This window comes from Athene noctua, chromosome 15 (genome assembly GCF_965140245.1).
Source record: "Athene noctua chromosome 15, bAthNoc1.hap1.1, whole genome shotgun sequence".
NCBI lineage: Eukaryota > Metazoa > Chordata > Aves > Strigiformes > Strigidae > Athene > Athene noctua.
The window spans coordinates 20,359,744-20,381,354 of NC_134051.1; the positions used below are offsets into that span (position 1 = coordinate 20,359,744).

General features: G+C 37.7%; 1 protein-coding gene across 5 annotated transcripts in view; it reads left to right on the plus strand.

The window, feature by feature from the left end:
• Positions 1-19,368, plus strand: part of KCTD5 (potassium channel tetramerization domain containing 5) — a 36,906-nt gene extending 17,538 nt beyond the window's left edge. For 2 of the 5 annotated variants that reach the window (XM_074919815.1, XM_074919819.1), the window contains 3 exons: positions 5,140-5,265; positions 7,987-8,045; positions 12,908-17,155. In XM_074919815.1, coding sequence (XP_074775916.1) covers positions 5,140-5,265; positions 7,987-8,031 — 171 coding nt within the window. In that variant the 3' untranslated portion in view covers positions 8,032-8,045; positions 12,908-17,155. Of the gene's footprint in view, positions 1-5,139; positions 5,266-7,986; positions 8,046-12,907; positions 17,156-18,588 lie in introns of those variants that run through there. The other 3 variants (XM_074919818.1, XM_074919820.1, XM_074919817.1) reach the window with 2 other exon arrangements.
• The last annotated feature ends 2,243 nt before the right edge of the window (positions 19,369-21,611 follow it).

Sequence of the window (21,611 nt, forward strand, 5' to 3'; positions counted from 1 at the left end):
AACGGAGGACTTCTATCAAATGTTAGTATAATAAAAATTAAAAAACAAGCCTTCTGGGGTACAAGGAGTTCACCACATCTGAAACAGAAGCAGTAATATTCAAAGTAGAGGAATACTTAAAATAGAATTTGAAAATAACTATTACGAAATTTACTCAGTTTTGAGAACCAGACCACCACTGAAAGAAAAATTGGTAGTCATGAATTAGAAGAGTTAGTTAATGTAATTCCAGTGGGAAACGGGGAAAGATAGGGCTGTTGTTTGTGCAAGTTGGAGTGGTTGTCTGTGATGATAGTACTATTGCTAATTTGTCCTGTAAATGTGCTGTATAGATTCTGAATCAATATTGTTAAACCAGCACAACAAATCTGTATAGGCAAGTTGTTGAAATGTGGCTGGTTTTGAGGACTCTCAATTCAGTTAGACATGAGATTTGTTCACTTAAGTAATAAGGTTCCTGAAAGTGATGCCCGAACCATTTTGCCTACTCATAGGGATATTTTTAGGTGTACCGTCATTGATTTAAGACAAGAAGAGATTGATATATTTTGCTGCCATTGAGTAACTTGATGCAGGAATCACTTGACCTATTCTCTCAGCTATACATACCACTTGTATCACAGGTTTTTCTTAAATAGTCTTTTGAAAGTCACAGTTATTTTCTCACAGAGTTGCAGACTTAGGAAAAGTTCTTCAGAAAGTTACTTCATTATTGTCCCTGAAATCATTCTTAAATCTTTCCTTTTTGAAAGCAAGCCTGACCATAGCTAGGCATCAGGTAGTTTCTGTCTACCTTTACTCATGCCAAACCATTTTGGTGTTTTTTTTTTTTTTTAAACTTTGCCCTTACAGATTGTCATTTTTTATCTTACAAGTTCAGGCTTTATGAGACAGAAACTTCCCTGTTAGTATTTCTTTGTCTTTACAGGAAAATCCTGACCTGTATTGGCACATCAAGCAATATAATGGAAATAACTATATTTGTTTATTATTATTATTAATAATGATTTTCATTCCTGCCTTTTTTAGTTACAGCTGACAGCCTACTAGTGTCAGCACCCTTATTCCATGCAAACAGTGAATGGATCATGATCTAAAGAATATTCTGTGATAAGTACCACTGACATTTTCCTATGCTTGGTTATGACACTGTTGGGGCTCACGGGGATGCTCAAGCAGGATCACACTGCTTTAGTAATGAAACAAGTCATGGAAGGAAAGAACCAGTGAGGAAAAATACATACATGCATATATACATACGTGTATATATAAGCATACAAATCAGTGAAATTCTGAGTTTCAGAATATTCTTTTTTTTCTTTCCTTAAGTTCTTGTCATTAAAACTCTCTCTGCTGTTTAAGCCCCGTGAGCTAAAAAGTGTTTGTCCTTTCAGAAAGTCTGAGAAACAGCAGGCTGGAGAGTTTGAAATCCTTTCCCTGTGCATCCTAACGTGTGTTTTGCAGACCTCAAATTTCTCTGATACGTTGTGAGCCGTTTTTCTTGGGGGGTGGGGGGGACGACAAAGATGAATGGGACAGGACACATGATAGGATGAGACAGGACACATCACACACGACACAACAGACAGATGGACATGGGGTGAGGAGTTTAACAAGTCCTTCCAGTGTATCAGCATCCTCTTTAAAGTGTTTCCACCCCAACTGGGAACAGTGGGGTGACTTTGAATACAAGGGCGAAAATACTGCTTTATTTCTATGCAAATATCATGTTCTTAGTCACACCCATGTGGAACTGCTTACAAGAGTATCATGTGCTGGAGTTCTGAAGAACTTCTGTTTAACGCTGCAGAAGTGACTTTATCTTGAAATACATCAGCTGATTAATAATGGCAAAAAGTCATCCAGATGTTTTGCAGTCAGCTAAATCAATAGCCCTATCCAACTAGCTAATAAGTAGTCAGTCTGCCACATCTCCTAAAAAGACCAAAAGGTCAATTTATTTGTATTATGACGCATTAGTGGGGGGTGTAAGTAGCTATCAGCTGAGGACCTGTCAACCTTGTTGAATCAGGATTGATGATTTGGCTGATGTTTGGATCTTGTATCATATCTGCTTTCAGAGAGGTCATTTAATTGTTTTGAGTGTCAATGAGTAAAGAAGAATTTTTCATTCTGGTAGTTTTTATCATAGCTTATCTGATAGCAAGTTCTTGCCATTTTGCAAGAAGAAAAATTGCCTGATAAATCATACACTTGATTTTATTATTCAGATTTCTCTTCAGAGAAGGTGAATTATGCATGGCTTTATTTAAACATGTATCCAACTTTTTGAATGTTTTCTAGCCTTTTAGCCTGGGTTAAAAATACTGTTTAAAATAGTCCTATTTTTTACCTCAATAAATGAAGCAGTTACTTTATTTGTATTGTATGGTTTATAATTGCTATATAATATATAGGATAAACTTTATACCACTTCAGCATGCTTAGAGCCAAGTTAACTGCTTTTGTCCTGAAAATCTGGGCATGATAATTTTTGCTGATGCAGATAAGCAGACACTTCTTTATTGACAGCCAGACATGTAGGGGAGTGCTCTCACCAACAACACGTGCCAGGCACCAGAATCATACACCTTATATAGAACTTACTCATACATATTCATTAAGTATTCATACATAAATATACAATTTCTAAGAAATCATTAACGTATTCTCCTCCTATTTTTGATTCTGTGCAGTAGAGGTTAGAAATGTCTAGAAATGGCTCTGGGGTGTAACGTGAGTAGGTGGTCCATGAGTTGGGGGTTGCCATCTCTGGATGGAATTACATTTTGCGTAAGGACACAGTTTTCTTGGCAGGCACTTTCAAGCTGTTACGGTCATTTCCCTCAGTTCCCATTAATCCTGGACCTTGACAACTACTTGCATTCTTCTAGTCCTATATATGTATTATAAATCAGTTTACAAATCATCTTGCGTTTTGTTACCTAGGTTCTAACCATTCCTACTGGACAATTATGACCAATCCCTTCGGCCTTGGTACGGAGCTGTACAGGGGATTTTAGAGTAGCAGTCGGTTGCTAGATTCAAAGTACAATAAATGTAAATAAATTATTTTTACTAAAATATCTCTTAATTCTATACTTATATTAAAACACAGTTTAATTTCAGTTGATAATAAAATCAGTAACAATAGGAAGAGAATCAACAAATCTTCTCTATATCTGAAGTCCAGGTTGATTTTCCAGCTTTTCAGTGGACTTTCTTAGTCCATTTTGTGCAACTGAGCAACTCCTGTATGGGTTTTGTGATGACACAAATATGTTGTGATGCAGACTGCAGAGTATCCATTGTGAAAGATTAGCTGACTTAACGTCTCAAGATAAACAGTGCTCTGTATTCCAGTGAGGATTGAATTGGTGCTTCTGAAACACCTGGAGATTTGTAACTTCGTTACATGGTTTTGGTGGAAGAAATGTCTTTATCACATTCATTTTTGATCAGCCTGTGCTCGCTACTGACTATGTATGCATATTGCAGAACTAGTGTGATGTTAGGAGTGGAGGAGGGAGGGAAAGTTTTCTGGTGATCACACCCAGACAGTGTAGTTAAAGTAGGTCGTTTGAGAGTATTGAATTTTGATTGCTGGTACTGTTCATTGGAGGCTGAGTCTTGCATGCTGTAATACCCTCAGGGTCCAAAAACTTTGACGTGGCCAAGGCCTGACCTCAGCTTGGTTCGTTGTGCAGACACGTTGCCTGCTGCTCTTTGTTGGCTCGATCTGTCTCTGGAGGTGCATGCTTGGCTGTCCTGCCACCATGCTGGAACGTCCGAGCATCTCTCTCCTTAAAAGTGCAATGAGCCTTATTTTCTCCTGACAGTGCTGTATGGAAGCTGCTTTTAACCTTGGTCTACCTCCCGCTTCTGTTGAGGGAATGATCTTATCCTTCAAGTACAGTTTCTGGATCAGGATTTCGTCTTGGCTGCATCTTCCCTGCTTTAACAAGGCTTTTGCTCTCTTTGGTGCTCTGTTAGACTAATGGTAGTACAGAGTTCGTTGTTAGACAGATAACTACAGTGTTTCAAGTGCTCTTGCCCTAAAAAACAAGTCAAGTCTTTTCTGTGGGGCTGTTACCACGGCACTTTAATGATAGAATAGAGATTGGGTAATAGGACAGCCTTATCACATGTGTGTGGTGGTTTGGTAGGTAGATTTAATACCGTTTTGATAATGACATTTAGATACAGTGTATCTGTGCAACGGGTTGATTAGGGCTTTGATCTGTGTCAGTAGTAATTGCACCGTACATAATCTTGTCATGCTTTTGAAATGAACCTTTAAAATAAATGAACCAGCTACATCAGAATTGATTCTGGCTTGGGAAGGCAGGCTGTGTAAAGCTTCTAGCATTAGGTAAGTGTACTGTGTGTAAGGTAAGAGAAGTTACATGAAATTTCTGCCATTTGATAAACATGCTGTGTACAAGGTAGTACTGATGTTGAGTATATCCTTTCTCAGTAAATTGTCATTTATCATTCAATATTGAGACTTGTAGAAGCTTGTAAATACATCACATTTCATTATATATGGCTTCCACTTGTAGCGCTTCCTTAATTAACTCCCTTGTAGCAATGTTAATCTTGGTGTCCCACCATGCTGTGTCTTGCTGTTTTCCAATCAAATGCAAATTTTGTCTTTGTCTGCGCAAAATATGTTTTAATTGAAGTACTGTTATTCTGTAAGTGAAGTGGTGGGTATCCCTTAAAGTCTAAAGTGCTTCTTGCATGCAGCCATTTATATGTTAAATCATGCCACATTAAGATACCACATACAAACTTTTTAAAAATTAACTTTGGAGGATGGGAAGGTTCCCAGTAAATAACAGAAACAGAGAACAGGCTAATTCTCCACTCACCTGTCTCTGTAGCCTTTTCTTTCACAGTATAATAATAATTGTAAATCATTAATTCTGTAAATGTTTAAAAAGAAAAGCTGTGTTTATCTTACCATCAGAGTGTCAGTGTATTTGTCACCATCAGAATGTATTTGCATTGAAGTGGAGAATCATGCTTCAGGCACAACCAGTGGTTTGAAGAGCAGTGTTTGTACTAATGATGAGAACTTACGGAATTTGTTTTATCTGAAAATGCAATTGACTTTTTTTTTTTTTCATCTTTCAGCTGGTCAGTATTGGTTCTTCCTATAACTATGGCAATGAAGATCAGGCCGAATTTCTGTGTGTTGTCTCAAAGGAATTGCATAACACTCCCTATGGCACAACCAGTGAACCCAGTGAAAAAGCAAAGGTAAGTTACTAGATACAGGACTACAGAAATGATGTCAAATTGGATGGGCTTCACTAAGTCATTCTAAGCCTACCTCTGTTCCAGACCATTATTTAATTGCCTTTTTCCCCCCCTCACTCATGACTAATAATGGTTTCCTGTCCATTGTATGAGAGTCTGTAAAGGGCACAGTCAGCATGCATTTGTTGTACCAAATGGGTTCCTTAAATGCCGTAGTCTGTAGTGTGCCTGATACCTGTCCTGGTTTTTTGAGTATTGGCAGATATTTGCTGTTTACAGTTGAGAGTTGAGGTTTGTTTCTTACACACTTGAATGCTTCCTTATTCTGCCATTGCTTCAGTTGAGAACTGTTTTTCTTGCTTGAGTTCAGCTGAAGAAATCTTACTGTCAAAAATGGTAGTTGTAGTATGCCATCTCTCAAAAATGTAGGCATGTGCACTATACTATAAACTGAAGGTATTTGTTAGCTTAATATTTTCAGGTTTCTACTTAGTTCTCTTTACTTTCTGTAACCAACTTTAAAAAAGATTGTAATGGCCACAGTGTCTTAGCATTTTACTCAGTTGTCTTTCAGAGTTTGTACAAGGAAAAATGTAAAAACACAACTGGCTAGTAATAAGACAGACCAGTTATGTATGTATGTATTTCTTCTCTTCAATGCCCATCAAACAGTTTTTATCGTCATATTGTTGCTTTGTATGAGGAGATGTCTACAGACAAACTGGATACTTGTATTAGCTTTTCTTTTGGTATATATAGATGGGAAACAATTGGTAAAACATCAAAGGTTGCTTTTTCAATTATTTTTGAAATTATTTTGAAATAATGCTAAGAACTGATGTGGATCTTGGCACTGAAGCCTCAAATAGATAAAACTACACTACTTTCTGTGCCTTCTAACTTGGTTATGCAGCTACACAGACGGAGACATTTCTGTAAATTGCGCTATAAAAATACTCTAAGCTTTCTGTTGGATTCTTAGTGAAATGATTAATTTATGCTCTTTTGTAACTGTTGAGATAAAACTTCCAAAGAGTTGTAGGGGATTAATGTAATCAAGGGTAAACAGTGAATGTGGGTAAGCCACAGCTTACTCTTTCCAAAACCCTAGTCAAGGTCTGCTTTTGCCAGGATGCTTCAGGAAGACTTTAAAAGTTAGAGGTGTTTGGTAATAATTTAGGGCTGACATATGTACCCGAAATAAAACGTGGAATTCTAGAACCTAATAAACATCTTCATAAGAAATGGTAGTACATCTTCAGGGAACTTCAGAAGTTGCCAGAGTTCTGTTGCATTCCTGATGTAAAAGAAAATACAGAACAAATGGAACTATTAAACTCTTAAGTACAAAAGCTAGTTCAAAGTGCAGTACAACTCTGTAAATTCAGTAGCTCTGAGAAGCTGAATTTTATACCTCTCCATTGAAGTGCTCCTTGGTCGTCGTTTCAGAGAAGGTAATAGAGTGTAATTTGACCAGGGTGATGAATAAGAATTACTGTTAATTTTGGCTGGAGATAATGAACATTCACTCAGTTTGTCCTGGAAGAGTTGAACTGTTGGTAGCAATTAATGGCAATACTTGAAGAATCTTTTTTTTATACATTGTGTTTCTAATGGACTGATAATTTTTTTTTAATAGGTATATGTTGTGCCGGGGGGGGGGGGGGGGGGGAATTTAAAAAAAATTCTTTTTGGTCAAGAGGTTTCTGACAGCTGTGTTCAGGAATCTTGACTGGACCTTGGGACCTGTTGTCTCAGTAGTTCTCTCTTCGCCAGCATTAATCCTCTAATCTGCAATCTATTCATTAGTGTCTGAGTTGGTCTCATGAATCATATGATTGAAATTCTGGTATCCAGTGATATATACAGAATAACGTGCCGATATACTGGGACTTTTAGAAGCCATGAGAAAGTCTTCCTATTACTTTTACAGCAGGTTGGGTTAGAGAAAACAAAAACCTGCCAGTATGTAATTTTTATTGACAAGCATTTCAATTTTAATTAATAGTACTGGACTTTCAGAATAGAGAAAAGCATTTTTCTGATAGCCCATCTAACCAAGCTTCACCTTCATTCCTTCCTAGAGACAGTTTTTCTTGTCTTTTCTTTTTTTTGGAACACAGTTTGCATAGTAAGTTAGTAGCTGACTTCTGTGTAACCTTCTGTTACACCTCAGCGAAGGGAATTAATGGCATTTGGAACATTGACTTTAAATGGTTCCAGTGGCTTTTACTGGTAGCCATAGCTACTGAAGGGTAACCTGTATTCCCGTGAGCATTCTTCTCTTTCCTACCGCTTTATTGACTTGTCACTCTTGGGAAGTCCAAAGCTTGTTCATAATGTCTGCATCCAAAGTTAGATTCTCAAGTGATATCCTTTCCCATCCGTGGCGAAGAGTACACGGAGTTTAAGGTACCAGCTTTACAGTTTTATTTAAATTTTCTCTATACTTACAGTCCCTGTTATGTTGCATGGCACTATTGGCTTCTATCTGCTGACTTCAGGACGTTTGAAAAAGGGAATTTTCATGAAATCTGTAATGGTCCTTGAAATTTTCTGCTGTCATACTTTCTTACAAAAAGTGGGAGTCTCAGATAAAAGTAAATAAATGTAATTCCCAGATGCTTCAAGTGTAAGTGGACTGTACTTTCTTGCAGCTCTGACTCACTTGCAATCTCTTCTTTTCCCTTCCTTTCTCTATACTTGCTGCATGCCACTCAGAGTGAGGATGAAGAAACGGATTACGATATGAATGACTCAGATTAAGTGTAAATGTCATGGTGAGCACTAGCTGCCCTAGGATTTTACCCAGATGCTTTTCTGACCCATTCAATTCCTACCCCCCACTAGTGTCCTTTGGCTAGTCCTGGTGGTGTGTGTGTTTGTGATTATAGTTGTGGCATGGTTCGCAAAGATAGAATTCCTGTTCTGGATATTGCTTCTTTGACAGAGTAATTAGTGTTGCTGTTACAAGCTGTATTACGATTAGTTCCTTTAAAGCTTTTCTGAGAAGAAAAGTTATTTGTGTAGATTCTAGGATCAGATTTGCTTTTCATTTTTATTTTCCATGCACCAGCTTTTCTGTCAAATTTTTTTTTTAGGTGTAGAGGCATCTGATACAAGCTTACAGTAAACGTTCTGAGTTAGATGTCTGATTAGGCAATAAATCAGCAAACTTAACTGAAGTGCAACATAGTCAAAAGATGGTCTTACCTGATAATTTTGAAACTAATAATTTTTGAATCAAGACCTGGCAAATATAAGTAAAATATAAGTAAATAGTGTGATCTTGGTGCTACAGTTATATTTATCACAGGAAACAACTCTTTTGGGGAGGGATCTGGTCCATTCTACTCTAGTTTGACATCTTCCTGAAGCTCAAGGTACTTTAAAAGTCACAAGTGAAAGAACACAAAAGTTGCATCAGAAATAACAACTTTTGCAACCTTTTCCTAATGTGTCTGCAAGAACTGCTCATGTTTATTCTGCTATCCAATTTCTAGAAGATAACTCACCACTGACTGTTCAGTGACAGGGTATGTGGGTCGTCACTTGAGCCTATATAAACTGGAAATACTGACCATTACGTGAGATTGAACTCCAGCTTCTCACCTGGACACCTGAACTTTTTAGCTGTAAAGCAGCTTTATACTTATCTCTGAAGTGTTGCTTCTGCATAGCTGAAGAAGAACCTACATTATTTTCTTAACGGATGCTAACAGAAACTACTGCTGAGGTAGAATAAGGTCTTTTGCCAAGTCTTCAGGAATGGCCTCAAGGAATGGATCAAATCTAAAGCTTTATTGAAAAAAAACAAACCTGACACTTTGCTGGAATTCAGTGAAAGATTCTTAAGCTGCCTGAGAGATGAACAGTCCTTGAAACACTGTTCTATCTGCTGCAGATTTATTTTGAGTGGGAGGAAAATAGTTATCACATTCTGCTTCCCTAAGAAGCAATCACGTGTAGGTTCCTAGTATATGAAAGTTCATTCAACATTGCTTAGAGTGTATCAGTCAACTTTGGATCTGGTGCACTTGGAGAAAAAACAGAACAGAAACAAGAAAAGAAAGAAAACTGAGCACAGCAGATCTGCACCAGGGTCAGGACAGTCCCCAGTATCAGTGCAGACTGGGTGAAGAATGGGTTGAGAGCAGCACTGCAGAAAAGGTCTAGGGGGTACTGATTGGTGAAAAATGAGCCAGCAACGTACACTTGCAGCCCAGAAAGCCAGTTATCTGGGGCTGATCAAAAGAAGTGTGTCCAGCAGGTCAAGAGAAGTGATTCTCCCCCTCTAGTCCTCTCTCGTGAGACCCCACCTGGAGTTCTGGCTCCAGCTCTGGGGTTCCTGTACAGTGAAGGTATGGACCTGTTAGAGTGGGTCTGGAGGAGGGATGTGAAAATGATCTGAGGGCTGGAACACCTCTGCTATGAAGGCAGACAGAGTTGGAGTTATTCAGCCTGGAAAAGAGAAAGCTCTAGGGAGATGTTATTGAGGCCTGCCAACACTTAAAAGGGGCTTATAAGAAAGACGGAGAAAGTTTTTTTTTACCGGGGCCCATAGTGACAGGACAAGGGGCAACATTTTTAAACTGAGAGAGGGTAGATTTGGATTGGATACAGTGATGAAATTTTTTACTATGAGGATGGTGTGACACTGGAAGAGGTTTCCCAGAGCAGCTGTGGATGCCCCATCCCTGGAAGGGTTCAAGGTTGGGTTGGGTGGGGTTCGAGCATTCTTTCAAGCATTTTGTCTAGTGAAAGGTGTCCCTGTCCACAGCAGCGGGCTTGGACTAGATGATCTTTAAAGGTCCCTTCCAACCCAAACTGTTCAGTGATTCTGTGATCTGAAGCGTGTGGTCAGAGGAGCATTAATCGTGGAGTCACCAGTTTAGCTAGTAGAGCATGTTCTCAAGTGGAAACATCTTCCTTGCTTGATTCTGCTCCAGACATTCTCCTCAGTCACAGCTGTTACCAGTTTGGGAGAAGACCTGCCATAACTGTTTTCAAATTTTATTGACCTCTGTTACTGTTGAGACATCTTGGTATGTTTGCCCAGTAAGTCACTAAAATCTTTAGGAATAATGTCATTAAAGGGTTTTGCAGGGGCAAAAAAAGGAGGAATTTTAAACCAGTCAGTCATTCTTTCAGTACATAGTAAGTAAAATTTTAATAGAATTCCTGATGATTGGAATTCAGTTTCTTCTTCAGACAAAGTCACTGCCCATGACTACAAAACATCCTCTTTCGCATAGTTTCTGAACAGAGGTGAGTGGAATACCGCTCCTGAGAGCTTTCTGATCAGAAATCATTTCCCATTTAATAAAGATAAGGGTTATAGAAGAAGTACCAAGCGATGTGTGTTGAAGTATTCCCTGATATGATCGATTTTTCTGCTTTACATTGGGTTTACTGGCTCAGTAAAGTGTGCAAAGTTCAGCATCTAGATCTGGCTTAGCTTTATCTTATTGTATGTGTTCCTGAAGTTACAGGAGGTAGTTCTATTAATCTTAGAAATACTTTTTATCTTCTAGGAGAGAATAAACTCAAATGTTTTATTTTAAATTGGAAAGATTCACAAAACTAATAGATCCAATATTATTTTCGAACTGTGCAGGTGCTTGTTTCAGCCATATTTTCATCTCTGTTGGAGGCTGTTTCACTTACTGACTTCATTTGCTGGGTCGGACTGTTATTTGTTATGTGGACATCTCCTCCAGCACTTTTATTCTCAGCTGTGATCAATAGCAAATACTCGAGGAAAGAGTTGAAGTATGAAGCATTTATAAAATTAACTTCAGATATATTTCCCCACCTTCCAGTAAGCCTCAGTTTAGGAATTTTGGCTTCAAGCCTGCATGGAGATCACTATGAAAGCTACAATGACACTGTGATACCATGAGTAGGTATCAATGACACTATCTTCTGTAAGTTTGTCTAATCCCTTTTGAATATATTATACCTCCAGTTGCTGAGCAGTTTTCAGGGCCTGGCTTTTCCTTGCAGTATTCACTTGTATCTTTTCTGCAGTTTCATATGAAATGCTTTTTGCTTAGTACACACAGTAAATTATTGTCATGAAATAAGCAAAGTTCTGCATTGAAGACAGCTATACCATTGTCCAGGGATTGTGCCTTTGCTTTCTTCTAGCTTTTGAAATCAACAGCCCTTCCCAGCACTACAAAAACTGCCAAGAGGCAGAAGAAAATGAAGTATCATTAGGGATACTTTTATGTATAGGTTAACATTGTTAAGTATGTGTGCTCAGTACATTTGAAGCTTTGCTTAGTGTTTTATTTGGCTACTGTCATGATTGGTTCGTTTGCTTAAAGGCTTCCCTGCAGTACTACGCAGCCTGAGAGTTGACCTCATTATTGCTGATTGCCACTGGGTTTAGAGGAGCAACATGAGAAACGTTGTTGCTTGGATAGTCAGTCCTAAGACTTGGATCCTTTCCTTACTGGAGGAGCCAAAGAGAGTTGAAACAGAAAAAGAGAAAAACAGTCAAACTGAAGTAGACTAGATGTTCTTCATGTTATAAGATGCTATAGACAAGGATTCCATTAGACTTTAGTCCCTATGTTTAATATATGTCTTTTAAAGTGAATATTAAACAAACCAACTGCTTTTAGAAAGAAAAATCCTTTTACTCACTGTAATGGGAATCTCAGTTCCTTGGTAACAGTGGAAGAACCAAATTCCATAGACAGAATTTTTGACAAACATATTCCTCCTCGTGATGGTGGAGCCTGCCTTCCCTCACAGCTGCCTGGCTTGGATGTTTCAGAGGATAATGATGGACAAGGTAATGTGTGAAAAGTTCAGTGTGCTGTGTCCTCTGCCCACAGAAACAGTTGTCACATGGACAAGGATGCCTAAAAAACTTGTGAGATCTGGCATGAGCAAATAATACTAGTCTAAAAATATTTTAAAACTGCTGTCAGAGTAGTACTTACTTTCATGTAGCTGGTCAGTCCAGCTGATAAGCTTTGTATGTCTGAACAGCATAGTAAAAGTCTGAAGAAAGGTAGTTGGTTGACTTTAGTTCATGCAAAAGACCAAGCCTGGGCATCTGTTTCAGATTTTACATCAGTCTGTTGATTTAAATCTTGCCAGCTCGTACTCCTGGCCTTTGAATGCTTCCTGCATCATCTCACCCAGTGTGCCATTTGTGCGAGTTGCTAGTTCCTGTTTTCAGTACTAATTTATGGGACACAATTTGCAGCTGAAACTTCAGAGGTTTAAGGACATTTTACTGGAGTGGGAAAAATGAAGATTAAATTCAGTTTCTAATAAAGTACCCAAGTTCATGTACCACACAGGAGCTAAGTGTCCTCAGAACTAGGATGAGGTGAGATGGCTTCCTTTTTACCTCTACCAACCCTTAAGCTTTGGTTATGTTAATCATACACAGTTCCTAGCAGTGATTTACATCTGTTTTCATTGTTTGATAGTAGGCACAGTATGTATCAACCTGCCTTTTTTCAGCTTTAAAGCACAGACTTCAGGAATGTACTTAAACTGGCTCCCTGACACTTTATCAGTTATTTGAAATAGTCATTATGCTGCTCTTTGACCTCCATGCTTTAGGAATGACATTGAACAAATTTTCATTTATAGAATTTTTATTGGTCTGTTTCAGATTTTGCAAGAACGAGGTTCCAGGATGTGAAGACAGTATTGAACGGTGACAATTTTTTCTCTTTTATTCCAAGACGCAGTGAATTGTCACACTGAAGAGGCTCAGCTGAAAAAGAAAAAATCTGATTTAGACAATTTTCTGTTGATCTGGGTTCAACCATTTTTGCCTATAAGCTGGTGTCAACTGGCTGAAAGCATTGCAAGATTACATAATGGGAATAGATGGTGTGGGAGTGTGTGTTAAGTTTTGGTTGTAGTGCATGGTTGTACTCTCTTGTGGGCTGACTGACACTGGTCATTTGAAAAGAAATGACCATGCACTCGTATTTTCCTCTGAGACATGTAGCACTTAATGTCTGGTGCTGGATGACCCAATGTTGATAAGTTCAGAGACATTTTCCTACTAATCATTATAAACGTTTAAAGGACAATGTAATTGGTGCTACACACACACACACACACACACACACACACACACACACATTTTACAGCCCACAAATGCAAATATTTGGGCCTACGTTGTTTCAGACTCAGTGGCAGCCCCAGTTGACTGTGTTACACTGCACATTCCTTTATGGCTCTGTGACATACTCTATTATGTAATAACAGCCTAGGAGATCAACTGAAACTAGCACATAAAAAGTTACACAACAGACAAAAGGTTACTCTAAAGGAAGGGTGTATATATTGACTGGATTTATAGCATATTTTAATACCCAAAGGGAAGACTAAACTCAGAGAAAATGGCCTTCATCTGAGTTATTCTTGATGTTCCTTCTGCTAAAACAGTCTCCTCCTGCAAAAGTATGCTCCAGTCTTAGCCAGATGTTTGGAAGGGGAATCAAAATTCACTTAAAATGAACAGCTGAACATTGTTTCTTTTGAGATGTTTGTACTCATACGTGTGTTTGTGCTTTTATAAAATGCCTATAAGCATTGAACTCTGTGGATTATGGTAGAGATTTTCCAAGATCTGGAGTTTGTACAGAAATATGGCTGGCTAGTCCTAGATCCTTATCTCTATGACTGGGATAAAAATCAACACAAGCTCATCCAATTTAAAAACTTATTACTTCAGACATTCAGGATACCTGTATCAAGCTTTCTATACTGTTTCAACTATGCAGTTAAAGAACAACACTGTTTGAAAACATCTGGCGCAGCTTTATTAGTTTGTCCTTGATGAAGGCTAGTACACAAGACTGGAGCTTTTTAATACACTATGTTTTGAGCAAAATCTTTAGCACATCTTTAAAACAGTTAATGGAATTGACAGTATAAAACTCAGCTTCATTGACTTACGAGAACAGTAGAAAGGAGTTTCAAAAAGCTACAAGATTGTTTTGAATTCTAAAGACATTACAGTTTTCGTTCTCAGTAAGTTCAGGATTTATGCATATACTCTAGGCAATCCTTTACGCAAAAGCCTGATTTTCAAACACCCAGGGTCTACTCTTTTTTTTTTTTTTTTTTTAAAGGATTTACTATACATTGATAAAATGAGCAGAAACAATTTGTAAAAACCATTTCTACTAAGCAGGTTAAGCAATGGGCTAAATGTTTTGTCCATGCATCTAATGCTTGAAAGGGTTTGTAATGCATTTTGCAAGTTGGATGTGGTCTGCACAGGAAGCTGCTGGCCCCTCCACAGCAACACATAAAATGTTTGTCTTTTTTTAAGATGTTAAAACTGAATTGAATTTACTAAAAATGTAATTGTGTAGGAGGAAATGTTTATACTTTTATACTTTTTTAGGCACCCATATTTTATCAGCTTAAATTTAGCACCCAAATTTCCCCTAAATAGTAACAGATTATCTTGTGTATCTGAAAATAAGCATAACAGTTGTCTGTGTTAACTGCATATTAAAACATTTCCTCTGCTGCAGTAGCCACTGTGTTTTTAAACAGTATGACTTCACCGAGTTCTCTGAGCTCCCTAGCTCATGGAATTGCAGCCAACCATGTTTCTTGTTGTTTTCTTGATGTGCTCTGCAGAGTAATTTGGGATTGGCCTAAGTGGATTTTAATGCCTAAAATATCTGTTTTACAGTGATCCTTCTGAATCAACATTTCTGTTGTCTCTCTTAACCCCCAAAAGACAGAATATTTTATTTCATAAAGTGAAATTTTCAAGAATAACAGCAGCAAAGCATGAGTAACAAACTGAGCAAACTGAACAAATTTAGAATATGTAAAAGAGGGGTTTTTCTAAGTGTGTTTTTTCCACTGGAGTATTTTCAGTTTAAAAACATGCTTTTATGGTGAGATTACCTGCAATTTAGTTTACATTGTTATCCCTGTTGTAGCAAATTTTGGGGAAATGAGTGGTTAATCATTTTGCACTTTGTTTCCAATACCTCACAAAGATTTTAAGAAAGAAAAAAAAAAAAAGAGAGAGAACTTTAATAGGCAGGTACCTTGTAAATTATTTAAACTATGCTGTTTGAGACCACCTGAACTAACTACTTTCCTGTTCTTGCTAATGTTATTATTACTTTAATTTTTGTGAACATGTGAGGCTTTCAGATAGATGGAAGTGCTACTGGTATGCCTTTTTCAAGGCATTGAGAACTGATTCCTAAATAAGTTTGATTTCTTTTTATTTGACTCTTGTAATTTCAAATAAAGTTAGTTACAGTAACAAGGTAATTGCATTAGAGTCCAGTCTACATCACCAGGTTTTGCAAACATTGCTCTGTCTGTTAAGATCTTGCAGGATGAGGTAATGTACTGATACAGTTCAAACTGGAGTCCTTTGTCCCTTTTCTGTCACTTGGAGAGTATTTACCTCAGAACTGCCGGTGACTATGTAAAGCCGATGGACTCCCCAGGGGGCTCTACCTGAAAAGCTGGACTGCAGAAGGCTGTGAGGAAACTCTGGATTTACACAGCTCCTCTGTTCTTAGACCAGAACAGTATTCCAGATTGGAATTTTTAAGATCCTGAGCACGAATTGATCATGGCAGAAGGAAATAAAGCAGCAAGGGAGAGATACCAAATGTAACAATTACCAAGATGACCTCTCATGAAAATGTCAACTCTGTGGAAGATTTAGCTTTCTGCCCTTTTGCTATACCAATATTCAGTGAAGCTGTTGGCATGTTATCTATGGAACAGGAGGTTACTTCAGCGGATTATTAGTGGATTTTCAGTGAAATTCTTGAAAGGCTTTTACATGACAAACATCTTGCAACACTTGTTTAAAAACTGAAGAGTTCAAATTTACCATAGGAATTTCTTTCTTTGAGTTAAGAAACATCATACTGTTGGCCTTAAGTTTTGTCAGAGGCTAATTTTCTGTACTGGAGATGACATTTTTGTGTTAAATGCTTTTAATTTCTTCAAGCAGCAATTAAATCAGTTTATCTGCAATGACCAAACCATGCCGAGGCCTCTAAGATGTGAATGTCACCTGGTCTGTAATAACTCTCCAAAAGTATAGTCTGACTCAGCAGCTCCCACAGTAAATGTGAAATAGATTTTTTTTTTTTTAAACAAATGACAAAAAGGTTACCTCTAATTTTCTCCCACTTATTCTGTGGTTTCCATGGATTGTGGCTAATTGCAGGTTTTTATCCCACAGCAATTTAATTGTGTGTCAAAGGCCTGATTGTATTTAGAAGCTTATATTGATTCTCTACTAAACTTTCAGCTATCAGAATCATATACACAGAAAATTTGGAAAATGTGCTGTGTTTTTTTTTTAACTCAACTAGGTTTCTTGTAACGATAAAAGTTCCTTTCGTTTTTCATTGTAGCATTAGTAAAAGATGTTTCTTAAGAAATTGAGCTCAATGTATCCATCTAACTTTTTCATCTTCAGATTGTCTTTGGACAGTAGCTGTGTAGCTCTATTTCTAGCAATGCAAATGCACATTTATGACTGATTAGAAACAGGACCATTTCCTGAAGATACCAAAATTGAATCTATCTCCTCTTTCTCTGAGTTTTTTTTTTTTTTCAGGAGAAAAATGAAAATTTCTATCAGATTATACAAAAGAAACCTTGATTGCAAGCATGCTTAGGGAATAGGTCTGTTGAGTAGGATGATGGTGTTTTCAGAAGACTGCTTCTCAGAACAGAACACTCTTCTTTGAATGTTGAGGTTGTTGAGAGTTGTCAGTGTCTCTGAGCAGTAGGGAGCTACCACCAGCAAATTAACACACGTTAATTAAAAATTACCATTTTTATTAATATTGCAAAACTGCAACAGTATCTGATTGAATGAAATGACCTAGAAACTCGATTATCATGTGTATTGTCCAGTCATTCAGCTATACTGGAATATATTCCTTGAGAAGTACCGAGAAAAGTGAAATACTGGGCTTGTCATGGAAACCAAAGTCAAGTGAAAGAGTCTGGAGATGAAGCCTGGGATTTTGTTCACTTGAGATGTGATAAAATCAGCAAGTGTCATTCTCCTATTTTATTCTCTCACCACATCAAAAGCATCTTTCAAGTTTTTCAAATTAACTTCTTCAATCAGCCCTGAAAGGTGGGGCCCTTGAAGAGAGATGAGATTTTGTTATGCCTTTAGCAGTACCTGCTAGCTCAGGACAGTAGGATTAAAACTTCCAGGGGTCATTGGAGAAGTATCTTTCCTAACACAACAATTTTGAAGTACCTACGGTCTGATGATGCTGCTTGCCACTTCATTATAGTTTAGACAGCAGTTATCTCCAGCTTTAAGGACAATCTCAGGATCTTACCTGGGTTTGTGTGTGGAATTATTGATTCTTGAAATAGTATAAATATTCAGTTTAAAAAAAATTGTGGAAGGCTCTCTGAACTCAGTGTCATGTAACTTTCCTTTGGCTCACAACAATCAGGAGCTGTCTTTAAAGGCTTCTTACTGAACTGAGGCTTTAAAGGGCTAAATAGATTTTATTGTTCAGTTTGCCTAAATGAGTGTCAGACAGAAGGAACTCTTTCCATTTTCAGTGCAGAAATGCTAAGGGCTGAGATCCTTTCCAGGGCTAATTTGAAGTTCTGGAGACATATAACGTTTAAAAAGCAGCTAGTCTGTTTTTCTTTCAACTCAAGGACTCTTAAAATAATTTTTACAAATCGCTGAACTAATTGCAGATACAAGTGTTCATCTGTGGCTTGAAATTTCAGTATCCAGTTGGGTGAGGAATACACTAGAGAAGATAGCACACTCGCCCACCGCTGTATCATTGCCTGTGCTGAAATCTGCCAGCTTTTATGAACAGTGCTGGCAGTCAGGAGACATTGAGGGAGATTCTGCTCCAGGAAATTGTCACTGAATATTTCATTGCAACTTAACTGTCCTTCAGCAAGATCTACCAAGGCGTTAACTTCTCAAAAGTTCAGTGAATAGATACTGCTGCAAGCACAGCTTTCAGGGCCCATCAAAGGGTTCTCTTTAGCATGTTGTGTCTTAATAATTACTAGAATGAGAGAAACTTTTCAGAAAGTTATTTTGCTGCTTTGGGGGTGGGTGGAAGGGGAGGAGGCTCTGTGACAGTGCTCTCCTTGTTTTAGAAAGCTGAGCCTAAATTTTGATCTGTTGTAACACCTGTTGGGATTTCCAGGCCTGTTAATCTGAAATGTAAGAGTTAATGTGTTTATGTACATGATTCCTGCTCCTTTTGAAGATTTTTCCAAAAGCTTATGCACAACTTTACTCAAACTTAACTTGGCTCATATACTTGCTAGGATGAAGCAAGTGCCAACCTGTCAACCTGGAACTGAAACAAGATCACCACACTGAAGGCATATCAGATAGCAACTGTTTCCACCTGCTTCTGTCCTGAGCCTCATCTGAGCCTAGCTATGAAAAACCCATTTCCTATGGACTGTCTAGTCCCACCTACCCAATTCAACAGATGTTCCTTTTTTTTTTTTCCTTTTCCCCCAAATCACCGGTCTCAAAATTAGTTGTGCATCAGCTGTTTGTGTTAATATCCAAGTGGCCATACTTGCAACATGTTATTTCCTGGATAGTGGATTAGCAATAACACTTTATTTTGTGCCAATTCATTATCTCTGAAGTGTTCTTACTGCAGCAAAGTTTGAGTTTTGATCTGGTTTTAATGCTTTTGCATTAGCCAAAACTCTTAGCACAGACATAGGCAAGAAAGTGAATCCATGGAATTTCTCTGGATAAAAATCTGCTAGGGCTTCCCAAATCATTTGAAGATGGTTACAGTTAACCATAATTTTAAAAACAAACATACAATTAAAATGTGTGTGGGTATTTTTTTAACCTCCTTTTCATAACACTAGCGTGTTGTAAACTGCATGAAATAAACCTGTTTTTTCCCTTTTAAAGTCTGATGTCTTAAATCTTTCTTTACTAAATCCATTAATGTTGACATTAACAGTGTAATATTAGTGATATTCCTAGTTCAGCACTTCAGATGCAAAATGTAATTGCATTTTTGTGCAGTGATTCAAAGCAGTAATACTTTTTTCTTTGTAAAGGAGATGTATCCTTTTTTGCTGCCCCAAAGACTTTGTCACAAAAAATCTGTGTTGATTCATGTATATATCTGCTGGGAAATTAAGGTATTTTTCTTTGCATTTACTATGACTGTTGCTCATCATTATAGTAGGAAATAGTATATAATATTTAGTATAATAGTATATAATATAATATCCCCTCTGCTCTGGATATATAACCACACAAAAAAGATGTACCAAGTTTTAATTAATCACTTTGCGTACATTCTCTTCCATGCAGCTCACAGATCACTCTGCTTAACATCACACATTTATTTTAGAATGTAGTACTTTGCTTTTTAATATAAATGCTTCTTTTGTCTGAAAAATTAAGCTAACTGAAATCAATGCTGTATGTAAGGCCAACATACAGTATTAAGAAATGTAAGTAAGAAGCCACTTAGTAGGTGTTTGCTGCAGAAGTTTTAAAGATAAAAGTGGTTGAAGGAAGTAAATGATTAAGTACCATTGTTGCTGAAATTATTCAGGCAGTTTGACAGCTGTGCCTTTTATAAGTACAGAAAAGTTCATACTGTTGGTATTGAGAAGACCACTGGACTGCTCTTATTTTCCAAAGTGCTAGTAAGAATTAAGTATGAGAAGCTAAGACCTGTGAGTTCTAAAATCTTAGTCTGTACAGTTACATGTGAGGTGAACTTCATCTTCACACTTTAGTCAGTTTAAAATGCAAAGCATATTCTAATCTTTCCTTATATGTCCAGCACATATCCAGCAACTTCAGTAAAATGGTGTCATTTTACTAAACTGATCTGCATTTTAACTGCATTTTAATTTTACTAAAATAGGTCCTCTAAGTACAAAGATTGCTCTAGTATAAATTAACTAATCAACGTGTGCATCTATATTTTTATCACTGTCTTACTAAAAGTATTTGCAGTCAACCTGCACTATTTCCAATCCAGATTCCTACTATGTATATCTGTAGCCTCAGTTGTCTTCACCAGTTAGTGAAAATGAGAATGTAAAAGGGACAAGTGTGTACCCTGAACCAGAAGGTGAGCCGCAGCAAAGGGCTGCATGGTGCTCAGCTGCCCTCTGAGCTCAAACCACACCAGTAAGTCAAGTCATTAACATCCTGTTTGGATCTTTTATAACATTTAGAGTTTATTTGGAGCTAGCTTTCCTTCCAGTGGGAAGTTTCACTTCAGAAAGATAAAAATGACCCTGCAAATTCATCTTTTGGTGTGCTGAAGTCTTGCCCGTCAGCCATAAACACATAGTCCATATTTTTGTGATGTTCCGTGAGACTGCAATCTGCACAATTTCATGAGATAAATCCTGATTTGAAACTGCCCACCTGCATGGGACGAGTTCAAGCCTAAAGGCAGCCTCCAGCAGGGGAGGTGAATCCACAGACTGAAAAGTCAACTCCAGCTCTGGTAGATGTGCGATTCCAAGCACAAATTTAGACCCATCCTGGAATGAGAGGTTTCTTTGGTGATGTATATATAGCTGTTGCAAATATGTCTGTGGAAGCTTTGGAAGGAGTTTGTCCCTTTTCCATCTCTGAAGTCTCTTAAAAACATTAAGCTAGTTGACTGAAGAGATTTAAAACATATCTTGTTATGTCAGGCAATGCCCGTTGCTTTGACAGCTCAATAGTTTTCTTGATAACAGCCTAGAAGTAAAAAACCAGAAAGAATACTCTAACTGTAGGAAATAAATTTAAACAAGCATAGGAATTGTGCAGGGGAAAAAAGGCCTGCAAAGAGCTATAACAGACCACTTAGCTTGTCCCCTTGGTTAATAGCAGGAGCAACTACACTTAGCTTTGAAGACCCAAATGATGAAGACTCCATACCCATGCTTTCCCTACTAAGTAGTGTTGTAGTATCTTTGCCAATAGAAGGAGTTTTTTTAATACCTCACCTCCATTTTTCTTACTGCAGTTTAAACTGATGACATCTTGCCCCCTCCATTATGGTCATGAACCACAGATTATTGCCTTACCCTGTGCAACAGCATTTCATTTTCTCAAAGATGGTTTAAAGGTCCATAGTGCGTACATCACGTATGAAATGATACAAAAATAGAAAACCAACAAAAACCACAGAAATTTTAAGTGGGAATATTAAAAGCCCAGTAGGATAAAGTATAAGTAAGAATGTCCAGCAACGCCTAGATTGATTCTGCCAGCTTTAAGTGCCAGTTGTAACTGAATCCCAGTTGCCTGGGGTTATGAAGAAACAGAATCCCTTTCGTCAGCATTTTAACGT